This window comes from Hemitrygon akajei, chromosome 13 (assembly GCF_048418815.1).
Source record: "Hemitrygon akajei chromosome 13, sHemAka1.3, whole genome shotgun sequence".
In the NCBI taxonomy this organism is placed as follows: Eukaryota; Metazoa; Chordata; class Chondrichthyes; order Myliobatiformes; family Dasyatidae; genus Hemitrygon; species Hemitrygon akajei.
This window is the reverse complement of record NC_133136.1, coordinates 7,289,134-7,311,238: the sequence shown is the minus strand read 5'-3', so window position 1 is coordinate 7,311,238 and position 22,105 is coordinate 7,289,134. Positions and strand designations below refer to the sequence as shown.

Here is a 22,105-nt window from a genome sequence, read left to right as displayed (position 1 = left end):
TCATCTTTTTGATTCTCTTCCTAAACCTAACTGTTATTCACTAGCAGATAAGAGGCGAGGTCTCAAAGAGGACTCGTGGAAGACACATTGAGAGGTGACAGAGTGGACATTAATTTTTACTGAACTAACAGATTCAGGATGTCCCAAGCCTGTTTTTCGTGGATCAAGGATCAACTTTATTCACCAAGTACAGGATGTACATTTACATCTATTTGGAATTTGCTGTGTTGTATTGGTCAGGGTAGGACATGCAACAAAAAACAACATTCAACAATTATAAAGAATAAAGAATTATAGATAAAATAAAACTAGAGGTTAAAGTATGGATAACAAATTAGATATGTATAAATACTGTACATAAATGCCAGCGTGTATTTACATTATATAAAAATCAGGTTTAATATCACCAGCTTACATCACAAAATTTGATAACTTAGCAACAGCAGTACAATGTAATAAATGATAATATAGGAAAAATATATATAAATAAGTAAATTAATTACATTAAGTGTGTGTGTGTATATATATATATATCTAGAATGGTTGATAATATTCACTGCTGAGGAGAAGAAACTTTTCTTTCCCCTAAAGTTGAACCTTGAGTTCTGGTGCATCCTATTCAATTCAAGAGAGACAACATATCGAGTTGGAATGGTTCCGCTGGTAAAGCCCATCACTGATCTGATAACGTTTCAGACTTGCAGATGTTTTCCGACTTCATGGTGGGCAGCACAGCAATGTACTGGTTAGCACAATCACTTTACAACTCCAGTGATCACTGACTGTCGTTTGACTCCCGCCACTGTCTGTAAGAAGCTTGTGTGGTCTCCTCGTGACCACGTGGGTTTCCTCCAGGTGTACGTAAATAGATAGGTAAATGCAGAATCAGAAAAAGCTGCAGGAAGTTGTAAATTCAGCCAAGTCCATCATGGGCATCACCCTGCACAGCATCCAGGACACCTTCAAAAGGCAATGCTTCAAAAGGACGGCATCTATCATGAAGGTCCCCCATCACCCAGGGCATGCTGTCTTCTCATTTTTACCACCGGGGAGGAGTACAGGGACGTAAAAACATACACTCAATGTTTTAGAAGCAGGTTCTTTCCCTCTAACATCAGATTTCTGAATGGATAATTAAATCCATTACGCTACTTCATTAATTTTATTTATAACATAAATTAAATAAGTAATTAAATTACGCAAGAATATATATAATAATAAATTCTTGCCGTCTTTTTGCACTACTCATTCATCTTTTTTGTATTTTTTGTTGCAAATATAGTAATATTTTACGTATTGCACAGTAGCACTGCCGCAAAACAGCAAATTTTTTGACACATGCCTGTGATAATAAACTTGGTTCTGATCCCTCCTCATTCTCCTGACCTCCAGTGATGGCCCAGAGTCATCATGTGCTCCTCAAATGTTAACCTTTACGTTCCTGAAATCAGTCTCATCAACCTCCCCTAGACACTCGCCAAAGCCATTACATCTTTTCTTAGATAAGAGGCCCAAAACTGTTTACAATACTCCGTGCGATTTGACCAATGCCTTACAAAGCCTCAGTGGGTAAATAAACCTATTTGTCCAATGCATTTCCTTCAAATGCTCTGGTTTCCTCCCACATTCCAAAGACGTACCACTTATTGAGGCACAGTAAGTTGTGGGTATGCTATATCGGAGCCAGAAGCATGGTGATACTTGCGGGCTGCCCTCAGCACAACCCTTGTACTGTGCTGGTCGTTGATACAAGCTACGCATCTCACTGTATGCTTTCATGTTTCAAAGTAAAAAATTCAAAGTAAACTTTATGATCAGAGTACATATTTATCAATATATACAAGCCTGAGATTCATTTCCCTGCGGCCATACTCAGCAAATCTATAGAATAATAACTATAACAGGATCAATGAAAGATTAACCAGAGTGCAGAAGATAAACTGTGCAAATGCAAATAAAAATAAACAGCAATAAATAAAAAGAACATGGGATGATGAGATAAAGAGTCTTTGAAGTAGAGTGTATCCACTTTTATTCCAGAGCCTGATGGTTGAGGGGTAGTAACTGTTTTTAAACCTGGTGGTGTAAGCCCTGAAGCTCCTGTATCTTCTACCTGATGGCAACAGTGAGAAAAAAGCATGGTGGGAATCTCTGATGATGCTTTCCTATGGCAGCCATTCATGTAGATGTGGTTGGGAGGACTTTACCCATGAAGTACTGGGCCAAATCCACTACTTATTGTAGGGTTTTCTGTTGAAACCCATATCAGGCCATGATAAGAACATTAGAACATAATTAATAGGAGCAGGAGCAGGCCACCCGGCCCATTGAGCCTGCTCTGCCATTCAATAAGATCATGGCTGATCTGGCCATGGACTCATCTCCACCTACCTGCCTTTCCCCCATAACCCTTAATTCCCCTACTATGCAAAAATCTACCCAACCTTGTCTTAAATATATTTACTGAGGTAGCCTCCACCACTTCATTAGGCAGAGAATTCCACAGATTCACCACTCTCACCGAAAAGCAGTTCCTCTTCATCTCCGTCCTAAATTTACTCCCCAGAATCTTGAGGCTATGTTCCCTACTTCTAGTCTCACCTACCAGTGGAAACAACTTTCCTGTTCCTTAGATCTTATATTGTCTCTCACTATTGCCATGCACTGTACTGCTGCTGAAAAAAACCTAATTTCATAAAATATGTGGGTGATGATAAACCTGTTTCGGAAATGGGTCTTTATTGTGGACTGAGAGTGGGAAAGGGACAAGGAGAGGGGAATCATAGTTGGCAAGAGGGGAGGGAGTGGGAAATACCAGAGAGACATTTTGTAGTGATCAATAATCTAATTGGAGTCAAATGACCTGGTCTGTTGTCTCAGGACTGGGTGTGTCTGTACCTGCACCACCCCCCTGCCCCAACATTTCTTCTCTGCCACCTGTCCCACACCCTTCCCATGGCACTCCACCCTCGCTATTCCTTCCCAACATCCTTTGCTCCTGCCAGATTTACAAACTCCTCTGCCCCACGTTAGCAAATGCATTACCTTTTTGAGGCATCGCCTTTTGAAGATGTCTTCAATGTAAGGGAGGCTAGTGTACGAAATCAATATTAAATACACATTACACATCTGAATCAACACCAAGAAAATTGACATTTCATGTCTGAGCTCAGTGGCACTGGTTTGGACTAAATATTCACCTTGCTGTAACCTTGGATTTATCTCTGCACATCAGCACGGCAGGTCAAAATCCTTGCACTAGCACAAAACTACTAATCTATAATGGTACTGAAATATACTGTACTCTCTTAGCTCAGTTTAATCAATACCAAACTAGCAATAGATTCTGAGGTAATGGAATGTTAGAGCCGGCTTATTCAGAGAACTGCAAACTGCAGAAAGATGCAAGCTCAGCCAGTTCCATACTAGCCTCCCCAGCATCGAGGACATCTTCGAAAGGCTCTCATTAAGCACCCCAATCACCCATGGCATGTCCACTCTTCGTTGCTACCATCGAGGAGAACATAAGGAGATGGAAGACACAGACTCAAAGTTCTAGGAACAGCTTCTTCCCCTCTGCCAGTTCTGAATGGACAATTAACTCATGAGCACCACCTCACAATTTTTTCTCTCTTTTTGCTCTACTTATTTAATTTAACTTTTTTTATAAAGGTATATTTCTTACTGTAATTTATGGAATATTTTCATTATTCCATATTACAAAGCACTACTCCCACAGAAGAATAAATGTCACAACATACTGTATGCCAGTGACATTAAATGTGATTCTGATTCTGGCAATTCCTGTTGTGTGTTTCTCCTCTCTAACCTTGTTCTGTCCCTTGATGAGGTGATGGGTTCAATTCTAATTCCTCATTCCCAATGGAAACAGGGTTTAACATTTTGCTTCAAGACCTGAAATCCAATGTTGTAATTCTGTCTCTGTAAACTCAAACACTTTGTGTATGTATATCTTCCCAATACCTCCCGCTAGTGTCCCTCCTCCTCCCCTTTCTCCCATGGTCCACTTCCCTCTCCTATCAGACTCCTTCTTCTTCAGCCCTTTTATGTCTTCTACTTATTACCTCCCAGTTTCTCACCTCATTCCCCCTTCCCCACCTACCACTTGCCCCTCACCTGGCTTCACCTACCACCTACCAGCTCCCCTTCCTTCACCTTCTGCCTTCTCCTTCCCCCCACCTTTGCAAAGGTTCAAAAGTTCAAAGGTTCATTTAATAGCAAAGTATGTATGCCGAGCACAACTCTGAGCTTCTTCTTCTCCAGACAGCCACAAGCAAAGAAAACCATGGAAGTCAGTTCGGAGGGAAACAGCAGACCTACCCCCTTCACAAAAAAGAATGGCAACACGATCACCAAGCCCCCAAACCCCATTCTCCTAGCCGGAACGCAACATCAACATCGACCTCCAAATCCCCTCTCCCTGCACAAAAAAGCTAACAAAAATGCAACAAGAACATCGACACCCTCCAGACACCCCTCCCTCGCACAAGAATCAGTGAGAAAGAACAGGTGAAAACACAGAATATAAAAACCATAAGAATGAAAGAAGTCGGTAGACCAAAGTCCAAATCCATAAACGCAGAAACCTTGGTAACATCCTCCAATATCATGAAAAGAGAAAGACACAGAGGCCTCCCCTCTGGCACTGGCCTCCTCTGGCAGCAGAGCAATCCCACCAGCAATCACAAGGCAGGCAGTCAGTACTCACCCTCCACATTCGCCTCGATATTCCAATCTTCCAGTCCTAGTGAGTGGTTTCAGCCTGAAACACTGATTGCTTATTTCTCTCCATAAATACTACCTGACCTGCTGAGTTCCTCTGGAATTTTGTATGTGTTACTCTCAGCTATCCAGCATCTATGGGAAATGGAGTGTGCTGATTCCATGAATGAACTGCTTATGCCTCAGCACCATGAAAGAGAATGGCAAAGATACACTGCTGAGAGGATCATTGGAGTTTCTTCTCCACCTATCAGGAGCGCTACATATGGAGGGGCCTTATCAGATATCCCTCCCATCTGTCCAACTATCTCTTTGACACCCTACCATCAAGCAGGAGGTGCCATAGCACTAGGACAAAAATTGTTAGGATGCAAAACAGCTTCTTCCCCCAGGGCGTGAGACTACTGAACCCCCTACCACCACCCAGGTTGCATCACATATGAAGCACCAGTGGCATTATACTGTTAACCTTTTAACTTGTGTCATAAATGCACATTATGTTGAATGTCAACCACTGGAATATCTTTTATTATTAATTTATTTGTGGTAATATTACTTTATGCGTTGTGAGTGAGTTAAATGTTGTGCAGCTTGTTCTGGAGGAACACTGTTTCGTTTAGCGGTATACATGTACCGTATACAGTTGAATGACAATAAACTTGAACTTGATATGGAACGTGATATCACTCAGAAAAAGGCCACACAGCCCATTGAGTCTGTGCCAACTCCTTGACAGAACATTTGCACCCTGTAAACACAAGAGATCTTATAGATGCTGGAAATCCAGAGTAACATACGCAAACTGCACAGCAGGCCAGGCAGCATCTACGGAGAGGAATAAAAAGTCAACATTTTGAGCCGAGACATTCGATTGGAAAACTCTTTGACAGAACTCTTGCATCCATTTTCCTGTTCTGTCCCTATAATTCTGAAAGAATTCTTTTAAAAATATGTATGTAAATTCACATGGAAATTTCCTGAGAAAATCATTTTACATCGCACATTTTTAGCCCATGTGAAAGCCCTGAAATGAATTGCAGAAATAGATGTCATCTTTGTTCCTTTCAAAGAACAACGTTTCACACTGCAGTCCTACATTTTAAGGTTAAACAGTGTGAATGTAAACTAGAGGAAAATTAAATCAAATGAATGAGTGTACTCACCATTAAATAAAGAGCTACATCTTCAAAGAAAGCATTGTTGTTAACCAGCCAACCACTGTCTATTATATATAAATGTAAATAAACAAAAAATGTCTTTTCACACTTTGCATAACACTTGAAATAAAATTCAGTGAGCTTGCTTTCATGAAAACAAAACAACCTTATGTAGGCTATGCCTTGAGTTTTTTACTTGTGGGCTAGGCAACCACTTAAACTAGAATCATTTAATTCTAAATGTCAAAAAGGCAATTTAGTTTCTGTGTTCTGGATACTCTCAAGGCATTTTATCAGCTACAACAGAAGTGAGTCAACATCGAAGGCTCAATTTTCTCGGAAATTTTTGCTAGATGCATGTAAATTCTACATACATAAATTTCTGGATAAACAACAGCTCACCATATCATGTAGCATTCCCTGCAGATATTTTTAAGTCACTAAATCTAGAGAGATGTAATGGAATTTAAAAAAAAACTATCATATATTAAACATTTGAGGGCTTCAGAAGACATTTCATTCTTGCAGCAACAGTAAATTGAATTTGCAGAACAGAATTCTGGTAAAGTACAGATGTCCAGAAGGAATGGAATGAGATAGAGAAGGATGCTGCCTGGATTGGAGAACATGTCTTATGAAGAAGACAGGTTGAGCAAGCTCGAGCTTTTCTCTTCTGAGCGAAAGAGGATGAGAGGTGACTTGATAGGGACGTACAAGATGATCAGATAGCCAAAGACATTCTCCCCAGGATGGAATTGGTTAGTATGAGGAGGCCTATTTTTGAAGTGATTGGTTGAAAGTATAGCAGGAATGTCAGAGGAGGGCTTTTTACATACAGCAAGTTGGGCTTAAATCGAGGTTGTTAATAAATAAATAAATAAATAAATAAATAAATGGACAGATAGATAAATAAATAAATGATAAAGAAAGAAAGAAAGATAGACAGACAGACAGACAGACAGATAGATAGATAGATAAACAGATAGATAAGTATATTCTGTAACTTAAGACAAACTTGTATCTTTCTTTTCCATTTTTAATAAAGGTTCCTCAATCTGAAATGTTGCCCACTGTTTTTTTTTCTGCAGATGCAGCCTTATTTGTTCGGAGTATATTCTCGCATCTTCTATTTCAGATTTCCAACTGTTCTTTTTATTTCTGAAATGTTCTGTTAGGGCACTAAGCTCTTTAATGACGGATGCTTTCTTCTCGTTGCTGCCATCAGGAAGGAGGTATATTAGCCTCAGGTCCCACACCACTTGGTTCAGGAACAGTTATTACCCCTCAACCATCAAGCTCCAACAGAGAGCAACTTCACTCACTCCCACAATGAACAATGAACAGTCTCACAACTGTTGGATTAGACTGTTTTTGTTGTTATTTTCTATGCAGCTCAACAATTTATGCCTGTTGTTTTTATAGCTACTTATATAACTGCTTAGTATGTTTCCCAGTGGGCACAGTATGGATATGCAGTTGTTCAGTGTGTCCCCCTAGTGTCACAGTATGTATATGCAATTGTACAGTGTTCCCCTGGTGGTCAGAGTTACTTGTAACATTCTGGAAAGTGCTGGAAGCTTCACTTGTGCTGTGTTATTTGAGTAGGGTCTATCAGACTGTTGACTCTTATCTGTGGGTATAAAAAGAGCTGATCCAGTGGCACCACTGTCTTTCTTTGTTTCTCTCCCTTCTGCTACTAGCTTCTGCTCCTATTACTATCCATCTACAATTTTTTGTTCTATTAACTCTTAATAAAATGATTGTGAAACAACAAGCTTTGTGCCTCTTTCCTGACTACCGAACAAAAACTGGATTAAAAACACCAGAGTCTAACACAACCAATGGACACACTTTCAAGCACTCTACGACTTATGATCTTGATATTTGTTTCTTATTTATTTACAATTATTATTATTTGTACTTGCAGTTTGGTGTTTTTTTACACATTGGTTGTTTGTCTCTGTCATGTGTGGTTTTTCATTGATTCTATTCTGGTTCTTTGTACTACTGTGAATGCCCACAAGAAAACAAATCTGACGGCTGCATATGGTGACATATATGTACTTGGAAAATAAATTAATACATTTAATAAATTAATAATAATTTTTTCCCCCTCTTTCTCTCTTGATTGTGAGTGAGAAACTGGTGGTCTTCGAGTCGCGGTGTTGGGGCTGGGGCTTGGACAAGCGACACAGCAGACTGGAACACTGGAACAATGAGCTGTTGGTCTCCCCTTTCGCTGTTGCAGGAGCAAGATCTCCCTCTCCATCATTAGTGAGAGAGAGAGAGAGAGAGAGAGAGAGAGAGAGAGAGAGAGAGAGTCTGTCTGAGATGCCAAAGTCTTGGATGGACAATAGTTTTTGATGGACGATATGTCATGGTTTCTTGCGGCTTACTATTGATTGCATGGTGGGTGGTGAGGAGGGGAGATTGATGCTTTTTCTGGAGCAAGTAGGGGAGGGGGAGCATTGAAGAATTTGCTGGTGATTGTGTGTGGGACGAGGGCAGTTTGAGTTCTGATCTTTTTTTCTCTCTGTTTCGAGGATGTCGTTGAAGAGAAAGAATTTCAGGTTGTATACTGTATACATTCTCTGATATTAAATGGAACCATTGGACCAGTAAATGTACTTTGAACTTCGCTAGCTGAGATCTGAAAGGAAAATGTCAGAGTTACAAAGTCTCAGAGACTAAGGAACAGTTGCCTATGAGTTTAACACGACGCAAATGTGATAAGTGGCTCAAAACTTGCTCTTTGTAATCTTAATATTTATTGGCAGAAACTGAAGTTAAGTAACGTGTTAATGGAATTGTCAGCAGATGTACAGAATATAACATTAATTAAAAAGTGTCAGACATGTTGGACTGTTTTACAGCGAGTTAAAAAGCTGAGAACCCCAATTAGGTGACATCCAATTTATTAAATTTATTCAAATTTTTTTTGTGATATCATTTGTCATTGTAAAACTGTGTAATTCTGTGAATCACACTAAAAAAAAGCTTTAGCCTTGCCAGATTTAGAGGTGTTGCTCCCTGCAGAGGTGTGGAATGATCATTATGGTCTTCAAAAAAAAACAAGTTAAAGACGAAAGTTAAACTAGCAAGAGCATCAGTAAATAGGGGCAGGAGTCAGCCTTCCAGCTCCTCAAGTCTGGCCCTTCACTCAGATCATCACTAATCTGCCCCAGGCCACACCACTTCCTCGTCCTCACCCTCTCTGTCACTGAAAAGCAATTTCTTTCTTTCACAGTTCTATGAAGTGTAGCATTATCTCTTTCCACAGATTTTATTTATCTTATTTAGAGGAATAATGTGAAATAGGCCCTACCAGCCCACTGAGCTGCACTGACCACCAATCTCCGACAACCCTGATTTAACCCTAACTTAATCACAGGATAATCTACAATCACCTATGGACCTACCCAGTACATTCATGGACTGTGGGATGAAACTGGAGCACCCGGGGAGGACCTACAGGAGATGCCAGGGTTGAACTTGGAACTCCATAACCCCAGCGGTAATAGTGTCTCACTAACCACAAGACTACTGTATTGTCTGGGCTCTTCACAGAGTTCCTATTGTTGGGTCGTCTTGCTGTTCATTAGAGCCAAGTGTGTTATCAGACCAGAATCAGAATCAGTTTTACGATCATTGGCACATGCTGTACCTCGGTGTAACGCGACAGGAGCAGTGCAGCAGCTGTTTGGTGGGAATGGAGCAGCCAATGGGTGCAGTGATCAGCACCTTGAGAGGGTACATAAGAACTCTGGTGATGAATTGCTGTATCAGACACACTGGTGAGAAAGCTGCACCAAATAAACTACAGTAACCACTGTGGTGAGAATGGATATTATAGAGCAAAAGACCATGAGATATAGGAGCAGAATTAGGCGATTTGGCCCATTGAGCCTACTCCACCATTTCATCGTAACTGATCCATTTTCCTCTCAACCCCAGCCGCCCGCCTTCTCCTTCCAGACAATGTGTTCCAGGGTCACGGAGCACTATAGCAAAGAAGCATAGCCTTTGGCCCATCCATGTTATGGGGACAGAGCGGGAGATGGTCTGAGTTATAGGAAGAGGGTGGGAGAGGGACTGTTATGGGGACAGAGTGGGCGATGGTCTGAATTATCGGGAGAAGGTGGGAGAGGGACTGTTATGGGGACAGAGTGGGAGATGGTCTGAGTTATCGGGAGAGGGTGGGAGAAGGCTTGAGTTACAGGGAGAGATCAGCCACAGTAGATCTTTATTCGCAGTAGTGCAGGAGAATGACGGCTGACCTCATATGTTTATAAAAACCTTGAGATATCTGGATAAGGTGAGTGGTCAAAGTTTTTTCCCCAAGGTTGTGGAGACCAAACCTAGAGGGCGCAGACACTAGATAAGACAGTTTTGCTTTTCAGCGGTTTGGCAAAAAGGCAGCATCTGTCATTAAGGACCCCATCACCCGGGACAAACCCTCTTCTCACTCCTACCATCAGGAGGGAGGACCCGGAGCATGGAGACCCACACTCATTGTTTTAGGAACAGCTTCTTCCCCTCCTCCATCAGATTTCTGAAAGGATATTGAACCCATGAACGCTACCTCACTATTTTTGTCTAAAACGATTGCACTGTACTGCTACCACAAAAAACAACAAAATTTCCTGACATATGTGAGTGATGATAACCCTGATTCTGAGATTGGTCTTTATTGTGGGCTGAGAGTGGGAAGGGGCAGGGAGAGGGGAATCATGGTTGGGAAGAGGGGAAGGGAGAGGAAGGGAGAGGTGAGGGAGTGGGAAGCACCCAGGAGATGTTCTGTAATGTTCAATAAACCAGATTTTTGGAATCAAATAACCTTGCCTGGTGTCTCAGGGATGGGTGTGTTTGCACCCATGCCAACTCCCACCCCTGGTTCTCCTTCTCTGTCACCTGTCCCACACACCGCCCCCCGCAGTGCTCTGCCCTCGCCATTCCCAACATCCTTTGATCTCACCGGATTTACAAACTCCCTCTCAGTTCCACATTGACAAAAACAGTAACACACAGAAAATGCTGGAGGAATTCAGCAGACCAGGGTGCAGGGCAGCTACATTGGCACAGGAAGTGTGGTGACTCTTGCTCGCTAACCCAACTCAATCCTCGCTAATACATTTGATGCAAGAGATGCATTCCACTGTATGTCTCAATGTACATGTGACAAATCCAGCTAATCTTTAATCTCTGATTTTTGTTTTGCTCTCTGTTTAAGTTCTGATCTTCCTATTTAGCTTTTCTGACAGAGGAACACTGTTTCCTAACGCTGTAGGCAGTTGTGATGAGTAAGTCTCTGTGCTTCTTTCCTTATCCCAAGTGCAAAGACAGGTGAATTAAAATTCTGCGCAGGCAGGGAGAATATAGAGAGTCTGACACCCCCGACACAATCTCATCTCAGATCGTATCATTTGCAGGCAATATGGGAAGTCAGAACAATCTGAGTGTTTTTTCAGTTCCCCAGCAAGGGTGAGTGCATCAATATCACAGCTGCCTGCTTCTGGCAAAAGATGGCGATACACTCGGATCTATAAGTAAGGATTTTGTCGCGAAACCTATTACTCAATTTCACTCTGATCAACACTAGCAGTGGCTGAAGCCATTTGTTTAGGTAAGATTGGAGGCACGTCACCAAGGGTATGAACAAGGCAGCTCAATTCATATCACAGACACAAGACATTCTGTAGATGCTGGAGATGCAGAGCGAAAGGCACAAAATGCTGGGGGAGCATCTACGGAGAGGAAGGAACAGAGTACATTATGGGCTGAGACATTTCATCAGAACTGGAAAGGAAGGGGGAAGAATGCCAGAATAAGAAGGTGGGGCTGGGAGGGGAAGGAGGACAAGCTAGTAGAAGAGACCAGCTGGGTGGGGCAGGGGGGATGAAGTGAGAAGCTGGGAGGTGATAGGTGGAAGAGCTAAAGGGCTGGAGAAGAAGGAATCTGATAGGAGAGGAGAAAGGATCATGGGAGAAAGGGAAGGAGGAGGGGGAGGTGATAGGCAGCTGAGGAGAAGAGTAAGAGGTCAGAGTGAGGAAATGAAGAAGAGGAAAGGGAGAAGAGAAAATATACCAGAATTTGGAGAAAGTTTGAAATCATATCTTGCACCTGTAGTTTGGCTAATTTACAGGTTAATTGTTATCACAGACACTTAGATTATCTTTAGCCTGGGTGTGAGATGCTCATGATTTCCTTTGCTTTGTCTTTCTTTGTTCATCCTTTGTTCTTGTCGCACTTTTAACAGCCATAACCAAAAGGTTTTACTGTATGCCTCATTTTTGACTTCCGAAGAACCTTTGGATTGCAGAATCACCAGATCCAACATTACTTACCTGACACGAACTTCCTCCAACTGTGGCTCATCCAAATAACATCATCAAATTGCTGTTTTCTGAATGATTACTTTTACATTTGATTAAAAAACGGTACCAGTAAACCTGTAGCAATCCCAGAAATCCAGACAGAGCAATGGATTACAGTGGTATTATGATGCCAAATATTCGGGAGAATTTTTGTTCAAATAACTAGTATGAAAGAGAACTCCTGTGCATGCATAGCCTGTTTGTCTTCATGTATCACAGATGGCTTTCATCAAATGCATGTCCGTTTACCTGATTGTAATAGTTGATTATCATTGGGATTCTGGGGTGCCCAGGGAGGGGTAACAGCTATGCTGAAGGGGGTTGTCATGTCCATTCTGGGGCAGCTCACTCACTGGACACTCAGCTCTCCCCTGTGGCTCCAAGTAGCTGCTTACACGTGACAGCGGCCACACCTCGGTACACCGCTTCGACAGGCAGGCTAAACCAGGAGAGGGCAACCGGCCACCTCATACCCCAGTGAGACAGGGACATGCCTGGCCCTTCATGCGTAGTCAGCTCTGGCGGACAGGGCGATGAGGTCCACAGAGAGATCCAACGGCCAGAAAAGGTGCTAATGCAACACTCCACGGGGAGCAAAGGGCATGACAAGGAACAGAATAATCATGGTCCACTGCAACCAAGGAAGTCCCCAGTCTGTGATGACTACTCATCCTACTGAACCTGGACTTCCCAGGTCAAGAGACAGGAACTGTCCCAATGCAACAACATTTTCCACTTTAAAATCCCTCGCGCACCGGTCTCTTGTCATCCTTGGATATGACAGACAACCAATATTATTTGATTTTTCATTTTCTTTACTTACAAAAGTAGAAGCTGACAATAAGAAACTCTCCGATTTACTGACTTGAATACAAAATATTGTGTAATTCCAAACTATTGTTGGGGTGAATTGTAACTTTTCTGGAAAATCTGTACATTTTCTATCCTATTCCCTTTCCATTATCGGTGAGACTGCTCTAAGATCTTAAGTCCATAAGACATAGGTGCAGAATTAAGCCATTTGGCCCATCGAGTCTGCTTCATCATTCCATCATGGCTGATCTATTGTCCCTCTGAATGCCATTCTCCTGCCTTCTCCCTATAACCTTTGTCAACCTGACATATCAAAAACCTTTCAACCTCCACTTAAATATTCCCAAAGACTTGTCCACAACAGCCATCAGTGGCAATGAATTCCACAGATCTACCCCCCTCTGGCTGAAGAAATGCCTCCTCAAGTCTGTTCCAAAGATATACCCTTCTATTTTGAGGCTATACTCTCTATTCCTAGACTCCGCACTATATGAAACATCCTCTCCACAACCACTCTGTCTAGCCCTTTCAATATTCAATAGGTTTCAATGAGATATTCCCCTCTCATTCTTCTAAACTCCATCAAGTACAGGCCAGGGCCATCAAACACTCCTCATATGTTAACCCTTTCATTCCTGGTATCACTCTTCTGAACCGACTCTAGACCCTCTCCAATGCCAGCTCATCTTTCCTTAGATAAGGAGCCCAGAACTGCTCACAATACTTTGTTCAGTCTGAACAATACCTTATAGAGCCTCAGCATTACATCTTTGATCCTGGTCCTCTGGAAATGAAAGCTAAAACTGCATTTGCCTTCCTCACTACTGACTTGACCTATCAGTTAACGTTTAGGGAATCCTTTTAATTGCCGAATAATTTCTGTGAACCTCCTTTGAACACTCTCCAATGTCAGCACATCCTGTCTGAGATAATGGGCCCGATACTGCTCACAATACTGCTCACAAGCACAGTTTGACCAATTTCACATAAAACCTAAGCATTACATTCCTGCTTTGATATTTTCTTTTTTTATATGAGTCTGTACTCATACTGTACTGGTCACAAAATATACAGGCACGGAAGGGCAAGATTTTCCTTGTAACTGAAACGAAAACCAAATGACCAACAGCACAGTGATTTCATTTTCTCCTTAAAACCAGTTCAATACAATCAGCAAAGTCTGTAGTTTGATGCTCAGAAACACCTTGGGAACTCTCCAACCGGAGTTTGCAGGCCAAGCGGAGGAAAGCAAGGAGTTTGGGTAAATCCATTGCTGATTTTGTGGAACACAGACAAGAGACAATGAGTGCTTCATGTCTGGTTTTGGCAGTCAAATGCTCAATTCTCACACATTACAAATTGAGTCAAGGAAAAGCTTGCTGATCCAGTAACAGAGAGATGCCAACACAACTGAGATATCATTTCAGCATTGGACATTAGCCTTAAAATAAAACTATCGATTACTACTGGAGGGAGCAGCTTATAGCGGACACCTTGTCTTACTAAACTCGTGTGACAGAAACAAGTTACTACTAAGGTTATGTTCTAATTAAAACCAATAACATTGGCAGGGCAGAAAAGGAAAGAAAATTCGCCTTGATGCGACCCTTACTTGCCACAGTTAAGCGAGCCATTCTGCTCACTATTGATCCTGCCCCCAGCACCGAAGCCTCACACTGGTACAGGCCTTCATCAGGCCGATGGTGCCTTGTGTGGACCACGTTCTGCACCATTAGGGATCCGTCTGGCATCAGCTGTCGCCTCTCGTCCATTACCAGGTTTAGGAAGGCGCCATCTTTTCTCCAGCTAATGTTCACTGGGCCCTGATCCGCCGCTGCTGAGCAGTTCAGGAGAAATGATCCGCCTCGCACAGTGACCATGTCCGAAGGCTCAGAAACAAATCTCAGCGAAATGAACCTTTTGATCTGTGAGCCTAAAATGGAAAACACAAAGGTATGGGATTAAAAGCAGCACCGAGTTGAACTATGCTGTAATGAAGTTATACACTCAGTGGCCACTTTATTAGATATGCCTGTACACTTGATCATTAATGCACTTATCTAATTAGTCAATCATATAGCAACAAAGCAATGCATGAAAACATATAGACATGGTCAAAGGTTCACTTGTTGTTCAGACCAAATATCAGAATGGGAAAAATGTGATCTAAGTGACTTTGACCACGAAAGAATTGTTGGTGCCAGACGGGGTAGTTTGAGTATCTCAGAAACTACTGATCTCCTGGGATTTTCACACACAACAGTCTCTAGAGTTTACAGAGAATGGTGCGAGAAACACAAAGAACATTCAGTGACTGGCAGTTCTGTGGGCAAAAAGGTCTTGTTAATGACAGTGATCAGAAGAGAATGACCAGACTGGTGGAATGTGACAGAAATGCAAATAACCACATGCTACAACAGTGGTGTGCAGAAGAGCATCTCTGAATACACAACACGTCGAATCCTGCAGTGGATGGGCTACAGCAGCAGAAGACCGCGAACATACTTTACAGGAGGTGGCCAATAAAGTAGCCAGTGAGTGTAAGTTGTTCAGTGAGTCTCAGTCTTAATGTTGCTAAACAAATTTGACATACCCCTGTCAACCCCTACCAATTTAAATCCATCCACCATAGAACACATCCTCTTGGATGCATCGTGACCTGGTATGACCATAAGACCATCAGCCATAAAAGCAGAATTAAGCCATTTGGTCCATTGAGTCTGCTGCACCATTTCATCATGGCTGATCCAATTTTCCTCTCAGTCCCAATCTCCTGCCTTCTCCCTGTATCCTTTCGTGCCCTGACCAATTGAGAAACTATTAACCTGTGCCTTGAGTATACATAAAGGCAGCCTCCACAGCTGCTTGTGGCAAAGAATTCCACAGATTCACCACCCTCTGGCTAAAGAAGTTCCTCCTTATCTCTATTCCAAAAGGATGCTCCTCTGTTCTGAGGCTGTGTCCTCTAGTCTTAGACTCCCCTATCATAGGAAACATCCTCTCCATATCCATTCTATTAAGGCCACCCCTCATTCTTCTGAATTCTAGTGAATACAGGTCCAGAGCCATCAAACACTCTCCAGATGACAAGCCGTTTGATCCTGGAATCTGTTTTGTGAATCTCCTTTGCACCCTCTCCAGTTTCAGCACACCCTTTCTATGATAAGGGACCCAAAACTGCTCAAAATACTCCAAAAGAGTCCTCCCCAGTGCTTTATAAAGTCTCAACATTACATCCTTGTTTTTATATTCTTTAATATGGCAACTGCTCAGCACATCATGAAAACCAACCTCCCTTCGATGGAAGGGATACAATTAAAAGTTTGTGTTGCGTTCTGTTCGTACAGGTCACTGCAGAGTGCACTGAGATGGAACAAGGGAAAATAAGAACAAAGCAGAATAGGGTGTAACAGCCACAGAGAAAGTGCAGTGCAAGTCAGATAAGACTGATAACAGCAGGGTAGAGACTCTGGTTGAGCTTGGTGCTACGTACTTTGAGGCTTTGCCCATTGGGAGAGGGGAGAAGAGAGTATGACTGGGGTGAGGACGGTGTTTGGCTACCTTACTGAGTCAGTGAGAAGCGTAAACAGAGTCCTTGGACTCTTGGCTTATTCCTGTAATGTGCTGAGGTGCGTCCACGACTTTCTGCAGTCTCATGCAATCATGGACAGAGCTGTTGCCTTACCAAGCTTTATTGCTTGAAACACAGAAGACTAAGAGGAGATATGATAGATGTATACAAAATTATGACGAGTATAGATAGGGTGAATGCAAGCAGACTTTTTTCACTGAGGCTGGGTGGGACGACAACTAGAGGACATGGGTTAATGGTGAAAGGCGGAAAGTGTAAGAGAAACATGAGGGGAAACTTCGTCATCAGTGGATCGTGAGAGTGTGGAATGACCTGCCAGTGCAAGTGAGCTTGATTTCAGGGAAGTTTGTTTAGCTACATGGATGGAAGGGCTGTGGTTCAGGGTCAGGTCGATTGGAGTGGGCAGTTTATATGGCTCAGCATGGACTAGATGGGCTGATAGGCCTGTTTCTGTGCTGTATTTTCCTATGACTCTATGAAATATATCCCCTGTGTCTGATAAAAGGGATTCAAACCTGTAATGTTGCGAGGCCAGGAGGTGTCTCATGTCATCTTGCATTACTGCAATGAGGCATATTCCTGATCCCAATATTGCAGTACTTGTAATGAAACCAAGATAGCCTTCAACAATTTGTCATCTTTCTTCTTGTAATTCACTCAGGTGGAAAATGGGGGAATGTTGATTTCTCATACATCACCTTTACTGTGTATTTTTCATCAACGACATCACACCTGCGGTTCAGCTGACTTCAGTAGGAAAATATTCACTAAATCCTGAGATCACATTCAAGATTCAAGATCCAAGATTGTTTAATGGAGTGGTTCTTAACAGGGGGACCATAGAGAGATTCCGGGGGTCCGTGAACTTGGATGGGAAAAAAATTATCTTTATTTTCATTAGAAAGATGACAAATTGTTGAATACTACTGTGATTTGTTACCTGAATTATGCATGCGGGTAACAAATCACAGTAGTATTTTGATAACTGTATTTCAATATAATTGGCTTAGTTGTAATTCTATAGATTTCATTTGATATATTTAAATACTGAGAAGGGGTCAATATAGACATGGTTAAGTTAGATATGGCCCTTGTGGCTAAAGGGATCAGGGGGCATGGAGAGAAAGCAGGTACAGGGTTCTGAGTTGGATGATCAGCCATGATCATACTGAATGGCGGTGCACGCTCGAAGGGCCAAATGGCCTACTCCTGCACCTATTTTCTATGTTTCTATGTTTCTAATAGCTTCAGTGGACTGCCAAAGGGGTCCATAGCATAAAAAAGTTTGAATTCTTAGTTTGATGTCATTTCCAACACACTGTAAAAGAGAATGAAATAATTGTTACTCTGGATCTGATGTAGCACAAAAAACTAAGATAAAGGAAATGATAACAAGAACTATATAAATATGTAAGGCAGGTTATATACATAGATTGATTTAATATCCATAAAGTGACACTAGGCACAGAAGTGTCTATACGTAAGGCGTCTGACAGAAAATGATAAAGTAGTGGCAACACACACAAAATGCTGGAGGAACTCAGCAGGCCAGACAGAGTCTATGGAAAAAAGCACAGTCAACGTTTCAGACCAAAACCCTTCGGCAGGACTGGAGAAAAAAAGCTGAGGAGTAGATTTGAAAGGGTGGGGAGGGGAGAGAGGAATGCCAGGCGATAGGTGAAACTTGGAGGGGGAGGGATGAAGCATAGGAAGTTGATTGGTGAAAGAGACAGAAGGCTATGAAAGAAAGAAAAAAGGGGGAAGGGAACATCAGTGGGAGGCAACGAGCAGGCAAGGAGAAAACATGACAGAGGGAAAAGGGGATGGGAAATGGTGAAGGGGGGTTGGACGCATTACTATAAGTTTGAGAAATCAATGTTCATGCCATCAGGTTGGAGGCTACCCAAACAGAATATAAGGTGCTGTTCCTCCAATGTAAGTGTGGCCTTATCCCAAGAGTGGAGGAGGCCATGGATGGACATATTGGAGGCCATGGACGGACATATTGGAATGGGAAAAGGTCAGGTTTCACCGATATACAAGAGGCCATACCGAGAGCACTGAACACAGTATATGACCCCAACAGACTCACAGATGAAGTGTCACATTACCTAGAAGGACTATTTGGGGCCATGAATTACCATTCAGGGAGGAGGGAGGGAAGAGGTGTAGGGGCAGGTGAAGCGCTTGTTCCGCTTGCAAGGATAAGTGCAGGAGGGAGATCAGTGGGGAACAGTGGGAGGAATTAATGTACAAGCGAGTCGCGTAGAGAGTGATCCCTGCAGAAAACAGAAAGTGGGGGGGAGGGGGCGGTGAGGGAACGATGGGTTTGGTGGTGGGATCCATTTGGAGGTGATGGAAGTTTTGGAGAATTATGTGCTGGACATGGAAGCTGTTGGGGTGGTAGGTGAGGACAAGAGGAATCCTATCCCTGGTAGGTTGGCAGGAGGATGGGGTAAGAGCAGATGTGCATGAAATGGAAGAGATGCAGTTGAGGGCAACATTGATGGTGGAGGGAGGGAAACCCTTTTCTTTGAAAAAGGAGAACATCTCCTACATTCTAGAATTAAAAGCCTCATCCTGAGAGCAGATGCAGCAGAGATGGAAAAATTAAGTAAAAGGGGTATCGTATTTACATTTAGCAGGGTGGGAAGAGGTATAATCTAAGTAGCTGTGAGAGTCTGTTGGTTTAAAATTGACATCGATGAATAAGCTGGCTCCGGAGATAGAGACGGTGAGATCGAGAAAGAGAGGAAAGTGTTGGAAATGGACCAGGTGAATTTGAGGGCAGGGTGGAAGTTGAGTGTAAAGTGGATGAAATCGACGAGTTCAACACAGGTGCAGAAAGGCAGGAAGCAGCACCAATGCAGTCTTCGATGTAGCATAGGAAAAGTGCGGGACAATCACCAGTGTAGGCTTGCAACATAGACTGTTCCACGTAGCCAAGAAACAGGTAGGCATAGGTGGGACCCATGCGAGTGCACATGGCTACCCCTTTTGTTTGAAGGAAGTGAGAGGAGCCGAGGGAGAAATTATTTAGTTCTGCTATGCGGAAGAAAGTAGCAGTCGGGGGTGTGGAGGGGTGGGTTATTGGGCGGAGGTGTTGAGCAGCTTTACTGCTTGGGGAAATTAACTGTTTTTGAGTCTGGTGGTCCTGGTGTGGATGCTATGTAGCCTCCTCCCTGATGGGAGTGGGACAAACAGTCCATGAGCAGAGGGTGTGGGATCCTTCATGATGTTACTGGCCCTTTTCCGGTACCTTTCTGTATATATGTCCTTGATCGTGGGTAGAGTAGCTGACAAATGCTTTGACATATTTAATAGGCAGGTGCAACTACGTGAATAGTAAAGAAGAAATAAAATTCATCCCACATCACGGGTTTCTGGTGAAAGGCTGGATGAAACAGATGAATGGTTTCTTTTTGAAAGACAAGTGTAATCTTCAATGAAGCCGCAGACCACACTGATCTCAGTCTGTGAAACAGCTTCTCCCATCACGAGTTTGCTTGAGAGTACTCCTTGAACTTTGACCTTTCACGAACACATCACCAGCAAACAATTTGTACTTCCCTTACGTTCGAGCTCATGTCATTGCCGTGACACTGCCTCCACAGATCAACTTGTAAATGTTCTTTTATTTTGTCAGGAATCAAATGAAGAATAAATAACAAGTAATGAACTAAAACATGAAATCAAAAATGAATTTTCACCTGGCTCCATTTGCTTAATAAATATAGCAAAGTGTCCCAGCAAAGGAGAGCACAGTAATGTTAGCAGTTAGCACAATGGCTCTACAACGGATAGTCAAAAACTCCATCAACAGCATCACCTACCCACCATCGAGGACAAACAGAAAGGTGCTGGAAAAGGGCCAGTAACATCATGAAGGGTCCAACCCACCCTGCTAATGGACTGTTTGTCCCACTCCCATCTGGGAGGGGGCTACATAGCATCCACGCCAAGACCACCAGACTCAAAATCAGTTATTTCCCCAAACAGTAAGGCTAATCAACACCTCCAGCCACTAACCCACCCCTCCACACCCCCAACCACCACTACTTTATCATTTCTTGACAGTCACTTTAGTCAAGTCAAGTCAAGTCAAGTCATTTCTATTGTCATTTCAACCATAACTGCTGGTACAGTACATAATAAAAATGAGACAAAGTCTTTTTCAGGATCATGGTGTTACATGACACAGTATAAAAACTAGACTGAACTACATGAAAACAACACAGAAAAAAAACTACACTAGACTACAGACCTACCCAGGACTGCATAAAGTGCACAAAACAGTGCAGACATTACAATAAATAATAAACAATAGGGCAGTAAGGTGTCAGACCAGGCTCTGAGTATTGAGGAGTCTGATTGCTTGGGGGAAGAAACTGTTACATGTACAAACAATCTATATACATAATCTATATATACACACGCACATAAGTTATCTTATGCATTTATATTTACTATTTCTTATTATTTCTTATCTTATGTTTTTTTTCTTTGTTGCTTCAGATCTGGAGTAACAATTATTTTGTTTCCTTTACACTTGTGTACTGGAAATGATATTAATTAATCTTGAATGCTTACTGTGCCAGCTCTCACCAGTCTGGGTACAAAGTCTGTAAGGAGTTTGTATGTTCTCCCCATATCTGTGTGAATTTCCTCCCGCATTCCAAAGACGTACGGGTTAGGGTTCGTATGTTGCGGACATGCTGGACGGTAGTATAGTGGTCAGCATAATGCTTTACAGTACAGGCGACCCAGGTTCAATTCACTCCACGACCTGTAAGAAGTTTGTACATTCTCCCTGTGACCCCATGAGTTTCCTCCAAATGCTCCAGTTTCCTCCCACAGTCCAAAGACGTACCAGTTGGTAGGTTACTTGGTCACCATAAATTATCCTGTGATTAGGCTAGGGTTAAATCGGAGGTTGCTTAGCAAACAGCCTCAAAGGGCTGGAAGGGCCTGTTCCGCGCCGTATCTCAATAAATAAATAAAATATTGGCACTGGATGCGTGGTGATACTTGCGGTCTACCCCCATCTCAGCTCTCAGACTATGTTGCTCATTGATGCAAGGCAATGCATTTCACTGCATGTTTTAATGCTTTGTTGTACATGGGGCAAATAGAGCTAATCTGTAATCTTTAAGCAGAGGGATCTTGGAGTCAAATTGCATAATTTCCTGAAAGTGGCAACACAGGTTGAAAGGATGGTTAAGAAGGTATATGCCATGCCTACCCTCTGCTGGTCGTGGCATTGACTTTAGAAGTCAGGAAGTTACGTTGCAGCTTTATAAAATTCCAAATGGAGTATTACATACAGTTCTGGTCGCATCAATATAGGAGGAATGTCGAGGCTTTGGAGGGGGTGCAAAAGAGGTTTACCAGGATGCTGCCTGGATTAGAGGGCACGTGCTATCCCG

General features: G+C 42.5%; 1 protein-coding gene across 1 annotated transcript in view; it reads right to left on the bottom strand.

Moving 5' to 3' along the window:
* Positions 1 to 22,105, bottom strand: part of dcc (DCC netrin 1 receptor) — a 1,312,938-nt gene that overhangs the window by 886,599 nt on the left and 404,234 nt on the right. The window contains exon 2 of the mRNA XM_073064089.1: positions 14,700 to 15,020. Coding sequence (XP_072920190.1) covers positions 14,700 to 15,020 — 321 coding nt within the window. The remainder of the gene's footprint in view (positions 1 to 14,699; positions 15,021 to 22,105) is intronic.